This window comes from Curcuma longa, chromosome 4 (assembly GCF_044706935.1).
Source record: "Curcuma longa cultivar G26 ecotype Majalengka, Jawa Barat chromosome 4, ITB_CL_G26_1.1, whole genome shotgun sequence".
Lineage (NCBI taxonomy): Eukaryota > Viridiplantae > Streptophyta > Magnoliopsida > Zingiberales > Zingiberaceae > Curcuma > Curcuma longa.
The window spans coordinates 9,301,023-9,326,641 of record NC_133864.1 but is presented as its reverse complement, the minus strand read 5'-3'; the positions used below and the strand labels follow the sequence as shown (position 1 = coordinate 9,326,641).

Here is a 25,619-nt window from a genome sequence, read left to right as displayed (position 1 = left end):
CTAGGAGAAAGAGGAGAGCGCGTTTCCTCCTCTGGAGATCTCCACCAACGAGGAAGAAGGCTGGCTAGGTTTAGGGGTTGAGGAAGAATGGGAAACGGGGGTTTTTCTCCTTGCGACGCAGGACTCCGATCGCAACTGGTCATTTTACCATATTACCCAAAATTAAAATATATCTAAAATAAGCTCAGAACTTTCTTATTTTATTGAAAGGCGTATTTATTTTTTAAAATATTTTTTATAAAAAAATAAAATTATACAAAAAAAATTCAGGAGCCGATTTTGAATCCATGAGCATGCATTCGGGGTAAGCATGAGGGTGAGGCTATAACAAAATTATGATTACTTTAATGTCATTCTAATAATTTTAACAGTATAAGGACTGAATTATTTATAAATATGTAAATCAAGAAATTATAGTTGACCATAATAAAATTATGATTACGATCAATTATATACCATTTGCGACTAGACAAGTGCTCAATGAAAAAATTACATGTTGCTACTATACTTCATTTTACGTATGTTTTAAAGTGGGTATGTACATAACACACGATTATTTTCTGTAACTTGAATTACAAATAACCCCCTACATTTTATCAAAATTTTAAGAACATCATAAGCACACGCTCCCATTATGATACAATTTTCATTAAAACAATCTTATGTCCCGAGAACTGAATTATGGATGATAGGATATTTGACATGTGGATAACATCTACTCAAAAATTTATTAGATGGTCCCTAACTTAACCTGTCCTAGAAGGATTGGATGACTAGATAAATATGAAAAATCCTAAAATGGTACGTAGTTTAATTACTTGAAACTCATTTGACACTTGATTTTTCACTCCGGAGAATTATTTCAACCTGTAAACAGGGCAGACACTAGACCTTCGATGAAGTTGACCAAGCTAGAAAACACATCTTTCTTCTCGCCTTTGAGATGAAGCAACCATAGAGCATTCTGGTTACTCAGTCACCAAGCTACTTGAGCATACTCCATGGAACCTGGAGAAGTCCACTTCATACTAGGTTTGGAAGACCCAAACCAACCAACTTGACCAGTTAAGTCATCTAACAAACCAACTTGAAGTGTTTACTTAGAAGTGTTCTCCTATAGTTGTAAAATCTCACTCCATGCATTGCAATGTGAAAATGCACAAGTCAAATCTAATTCAAATTTTTTGGAGAACACATCAAAACCACCAAGTTAGCCTCAACCATTTGGAAACATTGTTTCCTCAACATGTGAATCCAACCAAAAACCTTATAAATCCCATTTAGCAACAGGCAGAGAATGGTCAGTGACAAGTAAACAGGGCATTGGAAGAATGAACATGGGAAGAAAGAATGAGGCAAAAGAATGAACATGGGAAGAAAGAATGGAGGAATAGATTGAAAGCAGAGTTCAAGGACATGTAGAATCTGAGGAGTGATATGGGACACTGGACATTTTGAGCATGCTTCAGGAATACTACGAGTCCAACAGGAAGGAACCTAGTCGCCTGACTACTTAATAACAGAGGCTAGAATAACTGTATAGTAGCAGGTTATGGGACCAAGAAGCCACATGGTTGCATCAAGGCTTTGTCCACTGTGGCAACAGAATAAGTAGGAATAGCACTTTGGCCATCTAGGCCCATTTTAACAAACAAGAAAACTAAAAAGAAAAGAAAGAGGGAAAACAAGCTAAGTATTCTTGTTAACTATGAGAAATAATGGAAAGCTATTAGTATTACTGTAAATTATGAGAAAGGAAAGTAACAAATGAATCATTCAATACTTAAAAACTATACTTGCAGGTGGCTTTTAATATGATCACCATCAGAATCAATATTCAAACTCAAATTCATCCTCACTTTCACTTTCTCAGATCCTTTTCTTTTAAAAAAAGAAGGCATCTTTAACATTGAAAATCCACAATGCAACCTTATAACTTTTAGTAAAATACCAGAAAAAAACCAATGTGAAGCAGCACACCATCTTATCTCCTTAAACACCCCCAAATCAGCATTGCTTCCATGCATGTGTGCACCATCTCTAAGTGCCTTGGTTTCCCTTGTACCTGTTGCCCATGAAGAGCGCACGGGACTTTTGTTGCAGAACAGAACAGTTCAACCAATTCAATGCTGACTCACCGTGAGCATCTGCACATTTGCGGTGAGCGCCCACCGGAAGGCAAAGCAAAGCTGCATAACCAATGTTGATGGTACCAGGGAGGCAGTGCTACAATGCAAGAGGAGCTCAACACACTCATGAAAACAAAAAGGATGACAGCAAGATGCGAATATTTTTTGATACATGAACCAAAGGCAATGTCAAATGCAAAAACTACCATCCTAAAGTGGAGTGAGACAGTTACTCAAATCATGACCCGAGCTCATATCATGAGAAGGCAAGCCTAGAGATCAGTTGCTGAGAAAGAACACCAAGGTTCTTTTGGACCGACATCACTTATTGACTCTGTCACTCCCTGATAGACTTGAGAGTGCAACAGTATAAATTCATCAAATAGTGTTTGCTCAAAACTACTCGATGACCTCGGCTTGTCAAACTTTGAAACTAAAACCTAATCTGAACTTCCAAAAAGTGCTAGGTGCCCATATCAAGTCTTTTTGTAAAATTTTACAAAAAGAAGGCGATCAAATAATTTTGAGAAAATTATTTGATGACCTTGTGCTATAAAAAATAAAGAGGTAAAATAGAAATTTCAAGTGGGTACAAGCACCTTTGTATATTTAAAGAGTAGTACACAAAATGAGAATAATCAAAAAGATAGAATTTTACCAAACCACTATCTTCAATGTAAGTAATAAAGAGCTACAGATATGATACAATCAAATTAGTTATCTACTAGACAACTACGATCCCCCCCCCCCCTGAAGTAGGCAACAGATCATCCATACTATACTCATCGGAATATTGCTAACAAAGCTTAATCACCTTTATTTGGGCACTTAAATTCTTTCTTAATAGATGGTCCTAAGATGGCTAGATATAAATTGGGAGGCAAAATCCAAAATTAAACTGGTGCCTTGCTTCATCATTGCTTAGACTGGTTTGAAGGAATATCATCTTGAGCTGCATTTTAAGTATGGACTCGAAGTCACCATTATTGATCATAACATTGAAAAGGTGTACCTGAAAAATGAATTCAAGGATACTTACTGCTCAATATAAAGCCCATAAGAAGGCTCTGGGCTTTCTCAGCCTGCTCTGGGCTTCCAGATATTTGAACAATTTTTCCAGACTGCTCTGGTCTGTCTTCAATGACGGTAATAGATGCTCCAGACATCTGTACAATTGAAGCATAAAAAATAACAAAGTTGATCCTTTTTTGTAATCTATGACAGCAATGCCAGCTATTCCGTTAATTAAGATCACCTCACTGATTTGAGCAAGCTTGTTTCCAGATCTCATAATTAAACTCGGAACTGCCTGGTCTGGAATGATAACTTCCAATGTGCTCTTAGTAACCAAAGGAACATTAAATCTGATAAAAGATAGTATAAGTTATCCATGAAAAGTGTCCATAGGCATCCATCACCTATGGATACAGTATATATTTTCAAAGGTCAATAAAAAAAAGATAAATCATGCTACCTTCGTACGCCACTTTGCCTTCCCTCATCACCTGCATTGCTGTCTTTCTGGTCTGACCCACTGGGAAATCCAGTGTCATACTGTCCGCAGCATGTTAATGTAGATGTTAAAGACCATTAAAAAGATCAAGAAGAGTTATCATATCAGGAAAAGAATACAGAATAAGAATCATGGAGGAAAACCATGTGGATAGACCATCTAAATAGATTGACAAGCAACATACAATCGAGAACCAAGAAGCACAATCCATGGCAAAAATGGGAACAAATGTGAACATGCAACGTTAGATTGCTTCTACAAATCCAACTTTTAGCTACCACTGTATTTCACTTTCACTGAATATAATATTTTTATGTAGTTACATATATTATTATGTCATACTTGCAAAAAAATATATGTTTAATTCAAAATTGGAACTAAATTAGGTTTAATTGGGTTTAACAAGTTGAATTGGGTTCAAACAAGATCAAGTAAAGCTTCATGGGAGGAATTAAAGATAGTTGTCCAAACTCATTCCACAAATGCTCTAATGGAGATTGGTGCAACCACAATGTCCACCTCCATGCCTGCATTCAGTGCAAGTAGTACTAGTTTCAATAGCATTATTAGTAAGGTCATTGATAGAGAGGTCATAATGGATAAAAAGGTGAAAAAAAGAAATCAATGTTTGAAGATGTAGATGTGCATCAGTGGCAAGAAAAACCCCTATAAAGAGAAACAATGAACAAGAAATCCGTTTGATTTCCTTTTTCGAAATAAATCGTAGGATGTTATGGAGGGGAATTACGTGGATTGATGAATGTTTATGCAACAACCAGTCTCGCACCAATGATCCTGGACTTTGCAAAAAACATAGGGGGAAAGACGGTTGTGGGATATCCAGAACAGGGGAGAAAGGAAGGGCAACTATAAAAGGCGTTTCTAGAAAGTTAGGGCTGCTGGCTACTGGAAGGCATGGAGGAGAGAAGGAAGGCCTGCTTGAAAAGGGAACTGGAAGGCCATTGGAATAAGGGACACGAGGTTGGGGGTTTTCTCAATATGCATACCATCCAATGGATACACTCCATACAACAATAAGATCCACATAATTCCCTTAACTTCTACTCTATACACAGTAGGGTTTGTATTATTTCACTAGAAGAGGTTAGAACCAAAAGTTTATATCTGTGCATAACTAATTGATCTAAAAACTAGATACAGGAACAAATATGTAACTCCTAATGTTTCTAATTATTAAAGACATTAGAGTTATTAGGTACTAGGTGTAGTAGCATTTAGTCCCAGATTAGTATTTTAAATTCAGAGTTTTTAAACATACCATGAAATGGATATACTTCCATAACAATAAGATGAGCATAATTCCCCTAACATCTACCTGATATCAAAGCCTCCTGTTTAGGTTTTGGTTTCTTCTCTTCAGACTGGTTCGAGGGGGTTGTAATCTAGATGGTTGTCTCCCCTTCCTATTTGAAGTCTCCTACTTGCACCATCTCCTTTATCTCTCAGCAATTAACAATCTTCTCTCTGCGTGTCCTTGATCATGAGCGAGTATTCTGCCCCTTCCACCCTTTCTACCTTCAGTGCAACTCTTGACAACTCAGAGGTACATCCTGTCTCCATGATCGACACTTGATCAAACCAAGAATTATCCTGATTGATAGGCATTTCGCTCTTCCCTTGTCATCACCTGTGTTCCAAATCCCATCCGCATCTTCTTCTTCTCAATCTTCATCTTGTCTCCCTGGTTGTGCTTTAGTCTTCAATTGGACCTCCTCAATGCCATCTTCCAGCAGTTCCTGCCAAGTCTTCAACTATCCCACTGCTCCAAATCCTACAACACCTAGAGTTCCAATAATGTGTCACTGTCATCCTCCACCACCTCTTCATCAGCATATTTGGCTCTGCAGATTGCTTCACTTCATAAGTTCTTTGGCAATTGGCAATTGAGTCCAACCGCTCACCCATGACAGTCTCCAGCTCCATGTAATCCAACCAAACCTCATCTCTTTCAATTTGTGCATGCTTTCCTCTTTTTTACATGCAAGCACATCTGGCAGACCATCTTTTCCTCCATAGCACCAATTGGCATTTCTTCTCAGATCAATTGTCTCCCTTTTGTCTACCTCTTCCCTCAGATCTGGTATCGAGATAGCAAATCTGCACTCTCTTGCATCTCTCCTCTCTTCGAGCTGCCTTCCACAGCAACTTCTTTTCCCATGCAGCAACTTAACATCTTACTTTCCTCTTCTTCTCCTTTCCTTTTCAAAAATAAACTTTAGTTGTTGCATTTGTGCTTCTTAAACTAATAAAGGCCTAAATAGTATGTTATCTTCCTCTTCTCTTTAGGAGAAAATGTTATGTCCTCAGTTTGCTACTTTCAACAGAAGGTCAAAGTATACAATCTATGTTTCCTTCAAGACCATTGAGTGTTTTCCTTTTCCTTTTTTCTCAAGTCTATCACAAGCTGTTGTATGTGTAGCTTCATGTAGAAGCTTGATCAAGAGATTTGTTCTTTCTCACGTAATCTTCTCTCTCTTCACCTCTCCCCCTTTATTCTCTCTCTTAATCTATGTGCTAATCTAAGACCAAATGAATTGATGTGTGTGTACTCCTTCCAAAGCTTTACTTGTGTTTGAGTACTATATTTTTTGTTCCATTATTTTCATGCCTATTTTTGTGTTTTGATTACGAGAAATTTTCTATTTGATGTAACACTTCCAAAATCCATTAGCATGACAAGGCATAAGTTGATTCATCAATTAAAAATAAACTATATAGTCAACTAGCATGGATTCAATTAGGCTATATATTAATGGGCTAGATCATGACTGTTAAAATGAAATTATGAACAAATATCATAGAATTAAAATTATATTGTGGAATAAACTAAAAGATGTGACAGTTAATCATCATTGAATAGCATTTAACTTTCAAGCTTATTAAAAATAAGAGCAAAAGAGTAGAGAAAATGAAATGAAACAGGGTTTAATTTGAACCACGTCACTTATTTTTACTTTTTCCAAGTGTTTTGTCTAAAACTGCCCGAAGGTTATACATATCTTCCCTACATATGTAATATTTTACAGTAACTTTCCTATTTAGATTGTATTGTAATGATTGCCTACTTATTTTCTTCCTGCAACATGGGCACATTATGGAGAGTTCCGGAAACCTACAATCTAGCATTGGAACACAAGCCTTTGCAGTTTTAAAACATTGCCAAAAATTCATGAGAACAAAGATCTCCTGAAACAAGTAAAAAATTGCAAGCCCATTGTTCAAACCATGTAGCCCAAAAGCACTTTCTTGTATAAAGCTAATTTGAGAATATAGACGAGTTGATCTTTCTAATGGCATCGCATTTTATTGTTCTTCAGGTATTGTCCATAAATGGCTCCTATATCACTAGAAATTTTAGCAACAAGTGCACATGCAGAAGCTATTTTAAGATGCTTAAAAATGTCACTTAAATCATCAGAGATGGTCAATGTTTTAAATACGCGAGAGAGAGAGAGAGAGAGAGAGAGAGAGTACATGCTAAACCATAGAGATCTAAATGACCTGCTACCTTTGAATGTCGTGAGCCAATTGCTGCATGCATATTTTGAATTTCTGTCTGTGGATCACTTCCTTGATAAGATTCATGCGGTGATGCTTTAGCAGGAGAGTTAGATTCCTTTCCAGCAATAATACCAGCATAGCTCGGGGCAGCAAAGGAAGGTGGAAGTGTATTTTTTGGAGCAGAATTATCCTGGTAAAGGAAATCACGTAGCTTTGCAGTCACCTGAATAAGAGCATTTCTAGCTTCTCTTATCTCCCCTACAATCTGAGATCAATTGGAAATTTTTGGGTAGCACATGATTATTATCACAGAAAAGGTAACAAACCTGAAGCAAAATCTGCATGATGAGCTTAAGCATATAAGTAACAATATCTTAAGTGCTTAAAGTAACCAACCTGAACAAGCTCATCAGCCTCCATTGCACAAGGAGGAAGGTCTTCTTTAGGTAATATCTGTATGTTTGCACTGGTCAATCTTTGAATATCTGACAATAATCCATCAAATCCCTCCAGGGAAACAATTTCACAGGTTGGAACAAGAAGCCTCGTTGTAATGACATTATCCTTATCAGGACCAAGGTCTACTATTTTAGTCTGTATATGCAACAAAGCCTCCTGAGCTGGAAAAAGATCCGCATCTGGTCCCTGATGCAAAATCCATAGACATATTTCTTAATATTCAATAAATTAACTGGGTTGGCAAAAAATCTAAAAAAGAAATTACCTTCTTTTGATCAAATTACTATAACAACAACCAAGTCTTTATCCCACTAAGTAGTGGTTAAGCGTTTTGATCAAATCAATATGCAACAAAAAAGATACCAATTTAGATGATTAATAAAAAAAAGTTCATGGCCTTATTTTTGTTGAATCAATCACTATTTTACATGTAGGATTTTGTCATTGATCCATGGACTTCTAGTTTTAGTGTTAATTTGTGGGTAGTTACTAGGTTACTTTTCCTTGGTAGTCCCCTCTACCTGTGTATATATTATGTTATTATAACTTTTCATCTACTACCTTCTGTATTTGCATATGTAAAAGGAAGTCCCTGACTATTTACAAGTACTTAAAACTCACAAACAAACTGGTTCAAAAATATTATAAAACCTTAGTTTCTGTGACAATCAATATATTAAATTTTGAGACCTCTTAAAGATTTAATCAGCAAATATGTTAATTGAACACTAGAACCAATAAATGAAATGGTGATAAGGGAACAATTAAGCTCTACATGTTGTATCCTCTCATAAATACTACACTGGAAGCAATGTGCACGGTGATCCAGACAATATCTTGAATATCCCCTGTAAGAGAGCAAATCCTTCATATTGAAAATTGAGCTAACATTTAATTTTGTTGGCAGATAAAATTATAAAACCTTAGTACTTTGCTTGATAAGAAAGGACTTGTGGAGTGGTCATGAAGTTTCTTAACAGAGATTTTAGGAAAATGTTTTGGGCATATGAATACAAGAACATAATCTCCTATCTTGTGTATCCAGTGCAGTTTATCTCCTAACATAAACATGAATCTCACATGCGTTCAGTACAAACTTAGATTCATTGGAGAAATGAGAAGCCAAATTAGATCAATAGGCTAAACTAACAATATCCTGAAAGAATAATTTGACTATTTGTGATGCATCATTGGTTTTTTCTAAATGGAATTAAGTGTGACATGTTAAAACTTTATCCACAATTATCTGAATAGAATTGGCTAGGTTTGAGCATCCTAAAACAAAGTCCTTATTAAGGTCATTCGAAGGCCTGCAGATCATAGAAAATATGTAACAGTTAGTAAACGTCATTGTTTTGTTTGGTTGTTTTAGTTGTCTGACATAACATTGACAATTTTTGCAAAAATTCTCCTTCAGGATAGCTAAAATGAACTTACAGCTAATACAGTTATTGTCTTGTCATTCCGAAGTAGCCTACAAGGTCACCTATGTAAAGTTCCACATCAAGAAATCTCCTAGGCATGCCCAGAGAATATACAAACATCCTTGGAAAAATAACTATCATTGTTGATGTAATCTACCAATCGTGGCAGGTCCTTGTGTCTCACAGAAGATCATACCAATGTAAAGACAAGGTAGTCATTATTCAGATGCCCAAATCCTGTGATTTTGTGTTTTTTTTCCTGGGTAGCCACAATCCTAGAATTAGCATCGGTGGATTTATTCTCCACTCGGTGGTGATACTTCAGCAAAAAAGTTCATTCTTGGATTGACTTTACCCACCTAGCATGTTTTGAAAAAAAAAAAAAAAAACCTTTTAACTTTTCTGTAATTCGATAATCTCAACGCAGTGTGACCAAAGTGTGAGATGAACTCATTTAGCAGTAAGCAAATTTCAAAATCTCAAACCGTGCCGAAGTTTCAAATTTTAATTGAGACAATATAATTTCGATACTGAGCCGGTGTTTTGACGTTAGTATTGATAGAGAATTGGCAATGAAAGGAAGAAGGAGATGAAAAAGAAGACACAACTATATAACTAATTTGGATTTTATGTCCCATCTAAAATGGTACACTTTCGACAATATATTATCCAAGCAAAACCTACAAAAAACAATAACAAGCATTTTTAAAATTAATCTTGACACATTTTATAACAATTCATTGTCAAGGGGTGTCAAATCTCAATATGATGCAAAACTCATTGACATGAATAACAAAACACTACATTTTCCTTTGCCAAGTAATATCGAATTTTGGTAATGTATTGGAACCATATGTTTCAACAGTACTGCCTGACATGGTAGGAGATTTCAAATCATGGTAGTAAGTACAATAGCCAATGTCTCAAGGTTTAAATGGTAGTGGAAAACTCCTTATCATAAGTTGATAGCATTGACTAGTCTCATTGAGTAAGTCGCTAACGAATGCAACGACCTTAATTTAAGGTGCCCTATATCCCTATTCCTAATGCATCACAGTTAAGGTCAAATGGTATGGAGAGATTAGAATGCATAAGGTCATGTGTTTAGACATGCTTTTCTTGGTCTTCTAGAAGGTTGCAAAGCATTTGATCATTTAATTAATTGGGCCAAACATTTTCTAAGAGATATTCTCTTGCGAGATCATCGATTGAATGAAATTCCATGAAATCTTCAGTTGAGGTACACAAACTTATCCAAATAACAAGTCAAGTCCCTTTAGATTTTTCGTGAAAACATGCAAATACTTGCTATGCTATCACTTGATCAAATATGAGAAATTAAGAATCATTGATCTAGGAAGGAAACAAGAATTGTATACTTCTATACCATGATATAATTAGTTCGCATATACATGAATAAATCAACGCTCCAATGATGATAAACTTCTAAGTAAAACATCATACTAAAAAGTTTCATACAATAAAATGTTACCTTGGTGCTGATGAATTCACATGCAAACAAAAGGTACTAAGCATATAGACATGCAACATGACTGCAAAACATGGCTAATTTGGCATCCTTCAGTATGGCTATCTCTAGCGATCATATATAATCATTGAACACATGAACTTCTTAAGATGCCATGTGAATTAAAAAGGTAAAACTCTCAAGCAACATAATCAGGTTTGATTTTTTGCAGACAACAATATTATTTTTTACTCTAAAATCAATGTACGCTCATAAGTGAGGCTAGTTTCCACTAAGAAAAAAAGAAGATATTCAAATTAGTGCATGAATAGCATAAACAGTTCTTTTCTACCTCATCAGAAGTAATAGTTATAATGCATTCATCTGAACCTGGCACAGGATCAGAAACTTGCACATCCACACCTACATCAGCTTGCAACATTTCTATAATTCCATTTGAAAGTCCAATGATCCTTTCAACTTTATCATTGGGACATAAAATACGGAATACAAGCTCCTCAAGGGATAATGTTTGTGATTGGTCATTCACATGATTAGCATCCGAATCAAATGAGTATCCATGATGGTCCAAAGCATATGAGTTATTTCTTGATCTATCTAATCCAGCTGAGGATCGTGAAGCCAAAAGAGATTCTTCGGCGCCTGATAGATGTGGTGTATTACTTACAAACTCATCATAGCGCTCTGGTGAATATGTTCGTCCACGGGAAGGACCACGATCACGATGTAAGCTCTCCTTTAAACGAGATAATATGATGGCTACAGCTTTTTTCACACAATTTCCCTCTCCAACAATCTGAAAAAATAGGAGACAATAAAATTAAAAATACTGTTAAACTATGAATTTCAACTTAAGAAGAAATAAAAATTGGTTTGCCACAAATAGTAAAGTAGGATAAGAAGTCTTGGATCATCCATATAATAGAGTCTTGCCACTATTTTCTTACGATGGAATATTGAAAAACAGTACAGAATAAAAATAAAAATGAATGAAAATGGCAATGCAACATCATAAAATAAGTCAAAAATCAGTCACTCAAACTACATCACAATATAAATTATTTAGTTGAGTATTACATCTCACATGAAAGGGATAAAGAAACATTTATTAGTTTTCAAAATCTCCAACAAGAACACCAACTAGAAATAGTGAGAACAGTCTTGTATATTACTTACAAAGGCATTAAACAGGAAAACTCTTCAAAACACAGTTCAGAACCTCATTTTAACTTCAACCATTTCATCCCAAGCATGTCACTGCATATACTCAACTCATGAACTTAAACCATTATTGTTCAATGAAAGCTCATGAGAGCAGCGCAGTGTAGGTATCTGGCTATATTTTTCAAGTACATTAAGGAGATAAGTTATATTATAGGGAGACATCACATTTAGGAACATTGCTGACTCAAGAATAGGTACCATAACTCTGCAGCTACAGATCAGCAAGATAAAAACATGAGTATCAACGTTAGTAATGTTACCTGAACTACCTCCTCTGCAACTGTGACACATCGAGGAGTGTACTGATCCCGTGGCAAAATTCGGATGTGGGTATTGGTTTCCATCCTCATCTGCTCGATTATCTTCCCTCCCCTCCCCAACAAGCAGCCCACATGAGTTCTCGGTACAACCAGCCTCGTTGTAACCCTTCCTCGATCCCTATCCCCACCTCCCCACCCCGCCCCACCGCTGCCATACACTTCCTCCTCATTACCGTCTCCGAACTCAAACTCCGCGTCCACGATCCGCTCATGGATCATCCGCAGAGCGTCCTCCGCTGGTGAGTACTGGGGCGGGCGACCATCCAGCTCCTTCCTCCGATCGTCCAACGTCTCAATTATCCTCTCGTCATCGCCGGGGACCAGTTGGTGGACGTTGATCCACGCGCCGGTCTCCTGCCGAAAGGCCTTGATAATGCTGCCGTACTTGCCGATGACGCCGCCGGCCTTGGCATCAGGGCACAGGATGCGGAAGAAGGTGGTGACGGTGGCCGCGCTGTGGGGGCCGTCCTGGAGCTTGGGGGAGGGGGAGAGGGTGGAAGAGGAAGGGAGCGCTGGCGGGGGCGGAGGGGGCGGTGGTAGAGGCGGAGGTGGGGGCGGGCCGCGGCGATCACCGCTCCGCCGGTAGTGGTTTCCGCGCCGGTGGTGTCCTCCGCTGCCGCCATCGTAGCGGGACTTGGATCGAGGGGGAGGGCTCGGGGAGTGGGCGTCGAGGTCGTGGTGGTAGCCCCGCTTGGAGCGCGATCGCTCCATCGCTTCCCCAAGTAGAATCTCTGGAGATTTGAGCTTCTCGATTCGATCGATATGGAAATCGTTCGTTAGGGTTTTCCTTGCGCTGGCCTTCCACTGCCACTGGAGCTTCCAGAAATCGACGAGCAGCGCAGTAGCATAATAAAATAATAAAACTGGTCACGCTGCTGCTGGAGAACAGCCATTACAAATTTTGTAACGGCGTTACAATGATTCGCTAATTCTTATGCTAAATTATCAATAAACATCATCTTGCTCTCTCTTGTTAGACTAAGTAATGATTCTTAATAAAGGACCAAGTTAACCTTTTTTGTTTTTACATAAAATTAATCTAGGCAACAATTAAGACTGTATTTTTTTTATAAAAAAATTATTAAAAAATTATTCTTTTTTTTTAATTTAGGAATAAAAGGAAGTTACCAGATGGAACATGGGATTTTTTTTTATAAAATTTACCTTCTAAATTCATATAACTTTTAATTAAAATGGCTATATAAATTATAGATTTAAAATATATATATATATATATATATATATATAGTTACAAATGATAAAAATAAAAATTATATAAATTAAAATCATAAATTTTTAAAAATTATTATAAAAATTTTTAAATTTTACAACAACAATAACAATCTAATATTTATACCACTAGATAGAGTCAACTTTGAGTATGCAAAATGGTAAAATACCATATTTTTTCACAAGATGATTGTAAAGTATACATTAGAATTCGTTGTTCTGGCTTTTATTTTTCAAATTTCTTTGCCATTCTTATTTCGTAAGATTCTGCATTTACCGAATAGACTCTCAATGATTGTGTACTAATCAAGCCAATTTGTAAAAAAAAAAAAAAAAAAAAGTTTATTAACAATCGTTTTAATTAGTTAATCTAGATCGTATAGGAACAGCAGCTTGGCCCAATTAGGGTATTTGCTCCATTTATGCATAATTATTTGTTGCAACTTAGGATCTATAATGTTTATTTACCCTAAGATGTTCTATAATGTCCGATTCAGTAGGACCCAAAATCACTTGTTCAATTTAAAATTAAATCATTCCCTTCATTTCAGAAAGTAATGTTAAAAAAAAAGCTAGATTAAAATTATGAAAATCTTTATTACATTAGATTTTGGGCATGCCCTACCATCATCCATAGTGCAATTTAAAACAATTCAAAAGACACTTGGCCGCCCGATTATTCTTTATTCTTTTATAAAAGAAAAAAAAAAGGAAAAAGGAGGGGCCATAGACCGTCTTATGACTGGTTTAAGCCCCCTGTGAATCTATTCGTTGCTAAGGGTAGACCATGAATTGGCTTGAACCCAATCAAAAGCAATTGGACCGAGGAAAGCATCGGGGATACCAAAGGAACTCACCACGGAAAGGGCGTGAGGCCTTAATTCACTACACAGTTTCACGGCTTCTTTCCGTGCAGCAGCAGCATTGTCAAGTGATAGGTAGCCATAGCGGAGGAAGGCTGCATCTTCTTCCACACAGATCAAGGCATACATGGACCTGAGCAGCCCCACTACATCCTGCAAAAAGAATGTTTTATAGGATACCAGCCATTTTTGTTGCTTTGATCATGCTCAAATCAAAAATTTTGCTTATAAATTTATCACAAATGTACCTTTAGTGGGCCGTTAGAATGAGCCATCTCGTCATCCACAAATATTTGCAATATAGTACGTTCGACAAAGGCCTTTGCCAATTCTCCAGCAAGTTGATAGCTCTGGGTATGGTTAGAGAATAATGAAACATATGAACATGAGAGTGCCAACTAGCACAATCGGTAAGTATTTTGGAAGTTGTTGCCAAAGTCTTGGATTCTCAATCCACATTTACAGAAATGTGAGTTCTTGAGAGATCTTGACTATTTTTCTAAAAAAAGATTAGAGGGAAAAAAAACTAGTGCTGAAAACACACCAGGAGTATTGCATTCTCTGTACTTTCACCCTGAGCTTGATATTGTGAAATTTCACTAGCATAACGACTCAACAAGTCTCTCTCTCAAGCGGAATAGGTCCAGCTGAAATTTGAAATGGCCAAAGAGATCATCTTGATTGAACAGAGAAGGATAGAAAAAGTAGCTAACTTGTTACCTGGAACTTGATGGATCTAAGCGTGCAACTAGTTAGATTAGCTGGAATGACTGGGTGAGGGTCATTCATGTGTTCCAACCCCAAACCTTTAAATGGACTCTTCCTCTTATGAGCTGCAATGTATTCTGAGAGAAGTGCTTTGCTAACCTGGTTCAATATCCCAGTCTTACTAGAATGCACTTGCCCAAAAATAGATGGTGTCAATAAAATAAATGCATGGTACCTGTTGCATCAGTACATAGTTATCTCCCTCAAAGGTAGATTGCACATCAAATTCACCTTTTAAAATACCAATGCGATTCTCTGTTTTCAATCCTTGCCCACCACAAGCTTCGCGGCACTCCTGCCACGAGCAATAACATCTAAATCAGCAGAGTGCATGACAGAAGAAATGAAACTGCAGATCAGGTGCATGAACCTGAAGTGCTCTCATATTGTGCCATGTAAGTGTAGCTTTGAGGGCACTGGAGTATATATGAATACTTTTGTTTGTCTCTGGCGTCCTTTTAATGTATAATAATTTCAAATAATTGGCTGCAGAGCTCATGGCACAACTGAAAGGATAGGAAAACACACGACCAAGGACACAATCTGTTTATTTCAATTTCCACAGTAATGATATATGGCTGATCTCTGCAAAATTTTGACAACCAAAATAGTCAAAGCAATTACGTCTTTGCAATTAAAGGTAGGAGACGCCATTGATGAGTAGGATAGTCCAGCAACAGAACTTCAGGGCCATTCGCAGTGATAGAAAAAGCTCTCCTTGTCAAAGCATATCTTATGGCAATTGCTAAACCAACCTAGTAACATTGAAAGTCAAAAATTGCTCACCCTTATATCGAGGGAAAAAATAATACTTAGAAAATGATAAACGTCAATAGCATCGCAAAGACACCTTTGATATATAAACTGAATTAACTGCAATATTCACACGCCCAGAAGTCAGAGGAGATAGAAAAGCTGCAAATCTCTGCAATATCAATGTCAACCATTTTATACCAATATCATCTATTCGAGAAATAAACTAAAGAAAGGTGCTTCACAACGTTCAAAATATGAAGAAAATATGATTGTCTAAACTGTTTTTCTAACCTGATCTGGGTCTTTTATAGAGCTCACATATTGCCCATCAGGCAAAACATCACCCACAGAGTTTAACAAGTTTTCCCGAGGTACTCTAAGATTATCAAACCTTCAAGAAAAGAAAAAGGCATTAACTAGCAATTCTAAAGCTGATTAACACTCTATCAATTAAATTTCTGTCCTCACCAGATCCTGCCATTATCAACACCATTCAAGCCTATCTTGTGTCCACAATCAGCTATACGAACATTGGGGCAAACATTCCCATCTGCATCTCGAATTTGTGCTACAAAAGCATGAACCCCTTGGTTGGTTCCATTTATAAGGAGCTGAGAGAATATTATTGTGTGTGTTGCATGCTGTATATGAAAGATTAAAATGTCAGCGCATGATGAAACTACGTATAATTTTTTTTTCAAGCATACAAAAAGAGTTATCATCCACCATCAAAAAATGTCACTGATTCTTTTCTTACATTAGCAGCTCCTCCAATCCAATATTTCTGAGCTGACTCACATGGAGTGTTGATTATAAATTCACAAGTATTTGTGTCATAAGTAGCAATTGTCTCAATCCCTCTAACCTTGAAAGTTAAATAACTCGGGTTTAAAAGACAACAAACTATAATGAACATATACTACTTTTAACAAACTGATTGAGTTTTAGATATGTCATACATTACTTCCATGCCCCAACTCAGTCATTGCAAAACAACCCTTAACTTCATATTTCTCAGTAGCCTTGAGCCATTTGTCATGATGGCGCTTAGTGCCAGAAAATTTGATTGCCCCTCCCCTGCAATACATGGAAAATGGGTAACAAGGAAAAGAAACTACTTGTTAAAAAGTGCAGATGAGATGAGAGCAACAAAATTAGCCATACGTCCCAGCAAGAAAACAATCGCCACAAATACCATATCTAAAGGTACCAGGATGACAACTAATACCAACAGTTTAACAAGTCCACTCATGTTATGTACAGAAGCCACAAGAGAGTAAGTGTAATAGGCATCCATTTAATTGGTAATTAAAGCAAGTAACTTGTTTTGAGTGAGAGTAAATGGTCATCAGGTGGTCCAGCATCTTTTTGTATCTCTTCTTCAAAGTTTGAATAAATGTAACTTTCATCCCTTACCTATCAGCTACTAGGGTTATCAACTTGGTGTTTCTAACTCATCTAAAACTTATAGGGACATTAATCTCCATGGTGCACTTAAGTTGGACCCTTGGCAAAGGAGGTTTCTCTCTTTAAGGGGCAGCTCAAACTAGTTAATGGTGTCGTTTCCCTTTAGCTTTTTATTCAATACAAGTCTATCATTTGGTGATTCTCAAACTAGAGAAGAGCTGCAAGCAATCTTTCAGTTGCAATAGACTTCACTCGCGCTTCTTCACGATACTTAATGGCTTGCGATATGGTTTACACACTAACACAAAATGGCCTCAGTATTGTCAATTTTACTGCTTTTATTGGTGGTGGGAACTGCTAGCAAATCCTACTTCCTCTTGGTGTTTCTTGTTAATGTTAGAATTGTGGGCTTACATTAGTTAATAAATTGTATATAGATCTGCTATCTAATAAAGGATCCAATTGAGTGATCAATTAAATTGGATATCTAAAATATTAAATAAATGATGTGGGCCACCTTATGTGTAGAAACCCAATGAATCGTATATATTTTATGATGGACTAAATATATATGTTATTGTATAAATAGGGTTATGATCCCCAATATAGAGACGTGGTACACATTAAGTTTTCTTCTCTCTCCCCATCTGAGACAAATGGTGATTTTCTCTATAGCCCTAGAAGATCTAACCCGTGATTCTCAGTGCTATAGATTCAAGTACGCTTCTATTTTAAACATTCTCAGTAATTCAACATAAGTAGTAGATCCTATCATGTCTTGATGACAAATTAATTGATTTATCCCAGCAAGTGGTATCAGTCATCTTATGTTCAGTTCTTGAGAAAAACAATTAAAAAAAATAAACCCTTCCTGATCATATATATGGTTTGGAAATATGAATTTTTTTTCATTAATTTAGAGTTGTGTATGATCACATACATGTATATGCTTTTATTGTTTTCTCATGAGAAAACTGCAATTAGAGTCAATTAATTCTTGAATTCAGGAATTAATTGCAATCTATTTATGATTTTTTTGTTCAAATATGGATATTGTCTACATATTCATATTATATGCCTATATCAATGTTGATTAGGTGTTGGCTAGCATTAACTGGTGTTGACTTACCAATGTTGAGTGGCTATTGCTTTGTAGTATAACGCTCTATACGTGTGGATTAACTTTTATTTAATACTTAATATTTTAAAATAAATTAATTAAAGTAATATGTCACCAAAGTGACCTCTATTGTGTAAAATTATAAAATATGTGAATATTATTTTTTAAAAAACAAGTGTTTGTATTTAATCTATGTAAAATAATTAACCCAAAGGAAGATTATTTTAACTAGATTTTAAACACATAAGCCATAAGGTAATAAATGCACAATAAATATTGTGTTTAAGTCTATGTAAAATAGTTAACCCCCAAAGGAAGACTATTTTAACTAGATAATAAACTCATAAGGTAATAAATTCTTAATAAATATTGTGCTTAGCTCTATGCGAATGTAATCAGCCCAATAGAAGATTATCTTTGGTCAGCTCAATATAAGATAGTAAATGTGTAATATCCTTCTTTTGTATTATTCATGCATGTAATGTGTTGGTCCAAAGAAAGACATATTATTGACAGGACTCATTATTGACATTTACTATTATTTGAGAGTAGTACTTACAAATTGTTATTTCTGTCCAAACACTACATATCAATTTTATATTAGGTATCTCATTATAAGCCCATGTGCATGTGCATATATATTTGTGGTTTATTTTATATATGCATGAATCTTAATTAAACTCTTATTCTATTTATATTACAGCATCTTCAATGTCTGTCAATCTTAACAACATTCTCATGCTCAATGGCACAAACTTCAAAAAAGATGAAAAGAACGTATTATGATAGTGCTCATAGGATTCCTTTGAAAAATGGGAGCGATCAAATAACATGAGTCAAATGATAATGAAACACTCCATTCTAGATACCATAAGAGGTGCAATCCTTAAGAAGAATGATACTAAGAGTTTCCTTGACCAAATAGCAAACCATTTCACAGCAAATGAAAAGGTCGAGAGAGCACTATCCTGACTAAGTTCGTCTCAATGCAGTATAAAGAAAAAGGAAACATAAGGGAGTACATAATAAAAATGTTTAATCTTGGGATGCAACTAGATAGATTTGGCATGAGTAACTGTGCACTAGGAGATGCACCTGTTGCTAAGGGTGACAAATTCAATTTGCTCCAATGTCCGAAAAATGAATTTGAGAGCTCTTAGGAGTTTCATATATACATAAGTTTGTACGCATCCGGATATTACGTAAAATTATTGAAATGTTAAACAGATATTTAAGCAATCTAAGACAAGATCATTGGAAAGCAGTAAAGCATGTTATACGATATCTACAAAGAACTAACGATTTCATGCTCACATATCGGAGATCCAACAATTTGGAGATAGTTGGATATTCAAACTCTATTGTTGTTGGGTGTCTCAACAGCAGGAAATCAACTTTTGACAATGTATTTATGATGGCTGGAGAAGCTATATCATAGAAGAGTGTGAAATAGTCACTCATAGTTTCTACCATGGAGGCAGAATTCATAGGATACTATAAGGCATCAAATCAAGGAGTATGGCTGTGGAATTTTATCATTGGGTTGTGTTTTAATGGTGTTGAAAAACCATTGAAGATTAATTATAATAATAAAGCCGCTAAGTTATATTCCAAAAACAACAAAAGTTCATCGAAGTCCAAGTATATTAACATTAAGTTTCCAGTTGTGAAAGAAAAAGTTCAAAATGCTCAAGTGTCAATTAAAAATATTTATACAAACTTGATGATTATAGATCCAGTCACCAAACTCGCCGCCCAAGGTGTTTCATAAGCATGTATCTCACATGGGTGTTATTTTGCTAAATTATATGCCCACATAGTGGAGTTTATATTCTGGTTTATGCTCAATGGATATGATTTATATAGACTTGAGGATTATTCATGTTTGATTACTCTGAAATAAAGTGATGGCTTTCACTGTAGTTTAGCATCAAGTTTGAAAGTTTATTATTTAACTTCTGAGTCATAAGAAGGACCAATTGAAAATGCATGTGTTTAGATCACATTTCATGTTATTTGATGCTATGCATCAATACTTTATCTATGTTATAGATTATGCCTATATTGTGACCATTAATGGGTCTAGTTACGTTAAATGTAATAAAGGTCACTTTTATCCTATATTGATGTAATTGATAGACCAGATTGTTAAGGAATATCTTGGTTTAGATAGCAAAATTGTGAGCTCAATCCAGTTATTATCATGTACAATATTGGATAACTTAAGTAAACCAAATAGGAGATTGTTGAATTGTGGGCTTACATTAGTTAATAAATTGTACATGGATCTGCTATCTAATAAAAGACCCAATAAAGTGATCAATTAAGTTGGATTACCAAATTATTAAATAAATGGTGTGGGTCACCTTATGCGTAGAAACCTAATGGATCGTATATCTTTTCTGATGGACTATAGATATATGTTATTGTATAAATAGGGCTATGGTCCCCAAAGCATAGAGACGTAACAAACATTAGGTTTTTGTCTCTCACCCCATCCAAGATAAAGGGTGGTTTTCTCTATAACCGTAGAAGATCTAGCCCATGATTCTCAATGCTATGGATTCAGATCTGTTTCCGTTTTAAACATTCCTAGTAATTCCACATAAGTGATAGATCTTGTCATGTCTTGATGACAAATTAATTGATTTATCCCGACAGTTAAATCTCTTTCATAGAACTCACTGGCAGCTCATGTGACCTGACAGAATTAAGTCTTTCTAAAGGAAGGTGCGGGAGTTTTTCTATGCCAAAAATTTTCCAAGTGCTAATAGTTCATTTAATGATCCATTTTGATTTTCCTCTTAGTCCTGGGAGATGATTTTGTTGCCAATTTCCTAATATTTTATCCACATGTTTTAATAGGGAAATTTTCATTAAAAACTTGGACTTCTCCTCTTTGATGCTTGGCATCAATTACACTAGATATCTGCATTCTGGAAAAGTATTATAAACTTATCTTAAGGTCATTCCAATTCAACAAATTTATGTACCTTCTTTGTCTTGGTGATGGTCTTTTGATGGCGGTTTTTCAATTCACTCTGTTATAGTAGCCTGGCCTGTTCTTCTGTGAGAAAGCAGGGCAAGGATCCCACAATGAGGGTGAAGGATCTAGATGTAATTCACATTCATTCTTCCATTGTAGGGGTTTACAAATTGTTTAGAAGTTTTCCACTTTGGCTCCCGCGCTACTGTCTCCTCAGATTGGTTGCATTGGAGTTCAACTTGCCGAGACAAGCTCATTTGATTTGGCTTGTAAGGTGCAGATTCATTTTTAGGATAGGTGATCATGTACCGGGGATGCTCTAGCATCATTGGTTCTACCTTTTGTCTAGTTGCGACTGCTCAAGGCAGGATATTCAGGGAGATATTTTCCAGTTGGAGCAATCTGAGCCACTTTATCAGTACTGTTCTAGTATCTGTTTCAGAGTTATTTATTTATCTATATTTCTTCAGCTTGCACTGTAATCTTATTGTTTCGGTAAGTCAATTTGACTTGGCCTTTTGTGATGAAGCGTACAAACTAGTTCAGTAATAAAATTCTGGTGAAAGGATTATGACTGATCCGGTATTTTAGGCATGAGCATGTTATGCAAAAACAAATACTAGGAAAGAGAGAAGCGAAAAAGGAAGAAACTAACCAGAGGAAGAAATGGACCCCTAATTTGATGGCGAGTGAGTGATCGTAGATTCCAATGCACTCGAGGAAGGCAAACTTCCTCATCTCCGTCTCCGGATCGCTACCTGTGAGCCACCCGTCGAAGACGCCGCGGCGAAGCAGGTACTCGATCCGCCGCATGGTGATGACCCGCTGCTGCTCTTTGCTCTGGTTGTAATCCGGCGCGACGAAGGTCCTGCCGCCGCGGGCCCGGGGGCAGAAGAGAGGGCTCTCCTCCATCAGCTGGAAAAGCCAGTCCCGCGAAGCGAGGTCGTGGCCATCGAGGAGAAGGCGGAGCGTGGAGATGCTGAAGGCCGGCGGCTTCTCCGAGAGCTCGGGAGGGGCGTAGTGGAGGCAGGCAGAGGGCTCGAGAAGGGAGGAGGAGAAGAAAGGGGCGGAGAAGTGGCCGGCGATGACTGCGGTGCGACGAAGGGCGGACGAATCGCGATCCATCGGATCGGGGATTGGAAGAGAAGTCGAGGCGGTGGTCTCAAATGGGATGCGAGGCGTGGTCGCGAGGGGAGTGACAAGGTGTAAACTATATTTGTTGGGCGTGGCCGCGTATCGTGTATTCGTGTGGCAAAAGCAACGGGCGGGCATTGGACTAGACAATAATAGAAACGTGTAAGCAATAAAGGAAAGAAAAATCATATGGGAGAATGTATTAAACGGCGATTTTGACCATTTTCGTGGTTTTGACAATATGTCAAATTCGTATGTAAATATGTTTCCATTTTTATTTTTCAAATTCGTTATGTAAATATGGTCATATATGTAAAGATATTGAATAATTCTTGTAGAGATATGAAATTGAAATGTATGACATAAATAGACATACATGGAAACATTCTTGCTCGAAAATATATCCGAGACTCCAATACACACTATTGGAACATCTTCGATTGAAATATCTCTAAATCTCCAACGTACATTATAGGAACATCCCCGGTCAAGAACATTCCTGAAGCTCTAACACATATTATAAGAACATATATCTAAAACTCTAACACACACTATGAGATCATCTTTAATTGAAACATCCTTGTTCCTGTTGAGATCCGCTTCGGGACCGAGCGGCTAACTCCCTCTACAGCACCCCGCTGGGGTCAGCTTGAGCGGCGACGAGGACTAGGAAGAAGGGTCCTGTAAGAAAGAAGCACGTGAGATGGAGGGTCAGGGCGGTTCCCTGGCGCGACCACTTCGATGCTGAAGTTAGCGGCCGGAGAAGAGGATGGGAAGCGGAAAATGAAAAGGAGTTGCGGAACTCGTGTGTGCGTACCTTCTCCAGCAAGATGCTAACCCTTTATGGGAGGAGAAAACGTTGTGTCACATCCAAGACGTGATTGGGGTTCCATCACTGTTATGAACGTGTCCTGAGGTGTATCAGGGGGCGTGTCCAGAAGGATGGTGCAACTGGCGAGTATGTCCCATCGCTGACTTGCATTAAATAAGGAGTCACATCAGGCACGTGCCCCCTTATGAGGGGCAGGTGAGAGGACACAGAGAACATTCATAACGAATGAGGGACGGAGTGGCCCTTGGGAAATGGGGAGATCCGAGATGCCTTTTCTGATAGGACTTGCCGAGTGAGGTAAGGGTACCTAAGCGGAGTTTTACTCCGAGCCGAAGTGGAGCTCGGCTCGGAGAGAGGCCTCGTTCCCGTACCGAAGAGGGTTTTAGCTCTGCAACTGAAAAGAAGTGGAGTTCGGCTCCTGGCCGAGGTGAAGTTCGGTTCGGGAAGTGCCCCGGTATCCTAGTCGCGGTGGAGCTCGTATCACCGTGAGGCCATGGATCCGAGCCGAAGTGGAGCTCGTCTCGGCTTTGAGATAGTTGACGAGGAGAGGCTTGTAGGACTAGGTATTTGTCCACGGAGAGGGTTGAATAAGTGAGTTACCAGAGGGCTTGGGCCGGGGTTTGCTTACTTCACACAACTCCTTGAATGTGGTTAACCCCATTGCCTCTTCTGACTTGGCTAACCTAACCTGCATCCTTAAGCCCATAATAATCCTCAAAGCTCCAACACAAACTAGGGGAATATACTCAAATCGGAAACTCTAACACACGTTATGGAAATATCTCTGACAGTAAACATTCTTGAAACTCCAACACACATTATTGGAAACTTCCCAAATGGAACATCCTCTAAGTTTCAATACACACGGTAGGAATAACACTCCACCCCATAATATTATACACCATGAGTAAATATATAAATATGATTAAATATGTATATATACCTAGAGAAAAGATCAATCAAATTAAATACAAAAGAAAATATTAAAATAATTAATATTTTATAAAATAAATAAACATAAAAGAATATATATAATTTTATTTTAATTTTATTAAATTTTCATGATAATAATTGTTTATTGTTAGCAATGCACTAGTCTTAGCACACAATGCAAATGATTGTCTAGCTAACAATCTTCTAAATTTTCTTTATGGGTTAACTGCAAGCGAAAATATTATTTTCTTTGTCAATTATATCACATAGAAACATAAGTTCTTTTTTATTTTCTTTGTGAATTATATCACTTAGAAACATAAGTTCTTCAACATAGTAAGTTGGTAAAATTTACATTTGAAAATTTGTTGGTTCAGATTTTGTTAGTATCGACGGAATTAAAATATCTCCACAATTATATGATATTATCCATTTTGGACCTAACTCTCATGGTTTTATTTTTGGACTCAACCCAAAAGATCTCGTACAAATGGAGATATCTCCATCTTATAAATCTATGATTTTTTCTATATATTTTCAATGTAAAACTTTAAATATTGTTTCCCAACATATCTAACACTCTAATTATTTCTCAAGTCATTACAGTAAAGATAAGGCTGTTTGCTGAAGAGTTTTAGTTATATTATTTGAAATGATTTATTAATTTAGATAAATATTTATATTTGAAAATAAAGATTTCAATATTATTATTAAATATTATTTTAACTAGTGTTGATATTATAATTGTATATATTTGGATGTTATTAATAAATTAAATTTTAATTAGTATTAATATTTTAATCATGTATATTTGGATGTCGTTAGCGAATATTATTTTGATTACTGTTGATATTGTCGTGCATATCGAGGTGTTAACAAAAGTCAACTCGACCACGTTCTCTGCATGGTTCCCATCTCTTCTCTGAAAAGGAACCATGACGGAGCTGCAATCAATGAGCAATAAAAGTACGCATGCTATCGCTTCTTATTTTATAGAATTAATAGCACAAGGAACAACACCTCAACGTCATGATAAGGAATCAATCAACAAGGACGCAGACTCTGCCCGTTTGGATTTACTAGAATCCAGCGCTCATAGTTTCCACCATCAGGATTTAATTAATGAGCTCACGTCCGCCATGACCTTTACTCATTTGGCTTCATGTGACATGTGATTGCCCTTCTTCTTGCTCTCCCTATCTTAATAACCTACCACTGTAGTTTGTCAGCAGTATCAGTTCAGTTTCTTTTCCATTTTTCTTCCTGTCTGCTAAAAGTCATCAAAATGTTTACAGTAGACTATCCTGTCTCGACAGCAAAGAACTGTAAAATGTTTACAGTAAAGATTTTCCAGTCTTTTTTTCCTCTTCCTTTCTTATCAGCAAATTTAATAATATTCCTCTTATCTTTAGGATAAGATAGGAGCATGGATGCTGCAGCAAATTGGACCACTGACTCAATTTGAATGGAACTTGATTTTATGTCACTGGAAAGAAGACTCCTTGTTTCC

General features: G+C 36.8%; 2 protein-coding genes across 2 annotated transcripts; both read right to left on the bottom strand.

Annotated features, from left to right (window-relative positions):
- Positions 1-2,697: 2,697 nt before the first annotated feature.
- Positions 2,698-12,934, bottom strand: LOC141827420 (RNA-binding KH domain-containing protein RCF3). The gene is made up of 8 exons (XM_074714657.1): positions 12,021-12,934; positions 10,868-11,332; positions 7,561-7,809; positions 7,172-7,429; positions 3,604-3,683; positions 3,385-3,493; positions 3,169-3,295; positions 2,698-3,081 (listed from the first exon to the last, which is right to left on the bottom strand). Exons 1-8 carry the CDS (start codon positions 12,789-12,791, stop codon positions 3,044-3,046), a joined length of 2,097 nt encoding a protein of 698 aa, XP_074570758.1. The 5' UTR covers positions 12,792-12,934; the 3' UTR covers positions 2,698-3,043.
- Positions 12,935-13,870: 936 nt separating this feature from the next.
- LOC141826691 (acyl-coenzyme A oxidase 3, peroxisomal-like) lies at positions 13,871-22,385 on the bottom strand. The gene is given in 14 exon segments (XM_074713970.1): positions 13,871-14,326; positions 14,422-14,523; positions 14,718-14,802; positions 14,804-14,820; positions 14,894-15,040; positions 15,117-15,236; positions 15,312-15,447; positions 15,566-15,696; positions 15,792-15,866; positions 15,989-16,088; positions 16,166-16,338; positions 16,455-16,562; positions 16,657-16,774; positions 21,866-22,385. Coding segments are annotated over 14 exon segments (2,034 nt in total). The 5' UTR covers positions 22,336-22,385; the 3' UTR covers positions 13,871-14,074.
- Positions 22,386-25,619: the final 3,234 nt, after the last annotated feature.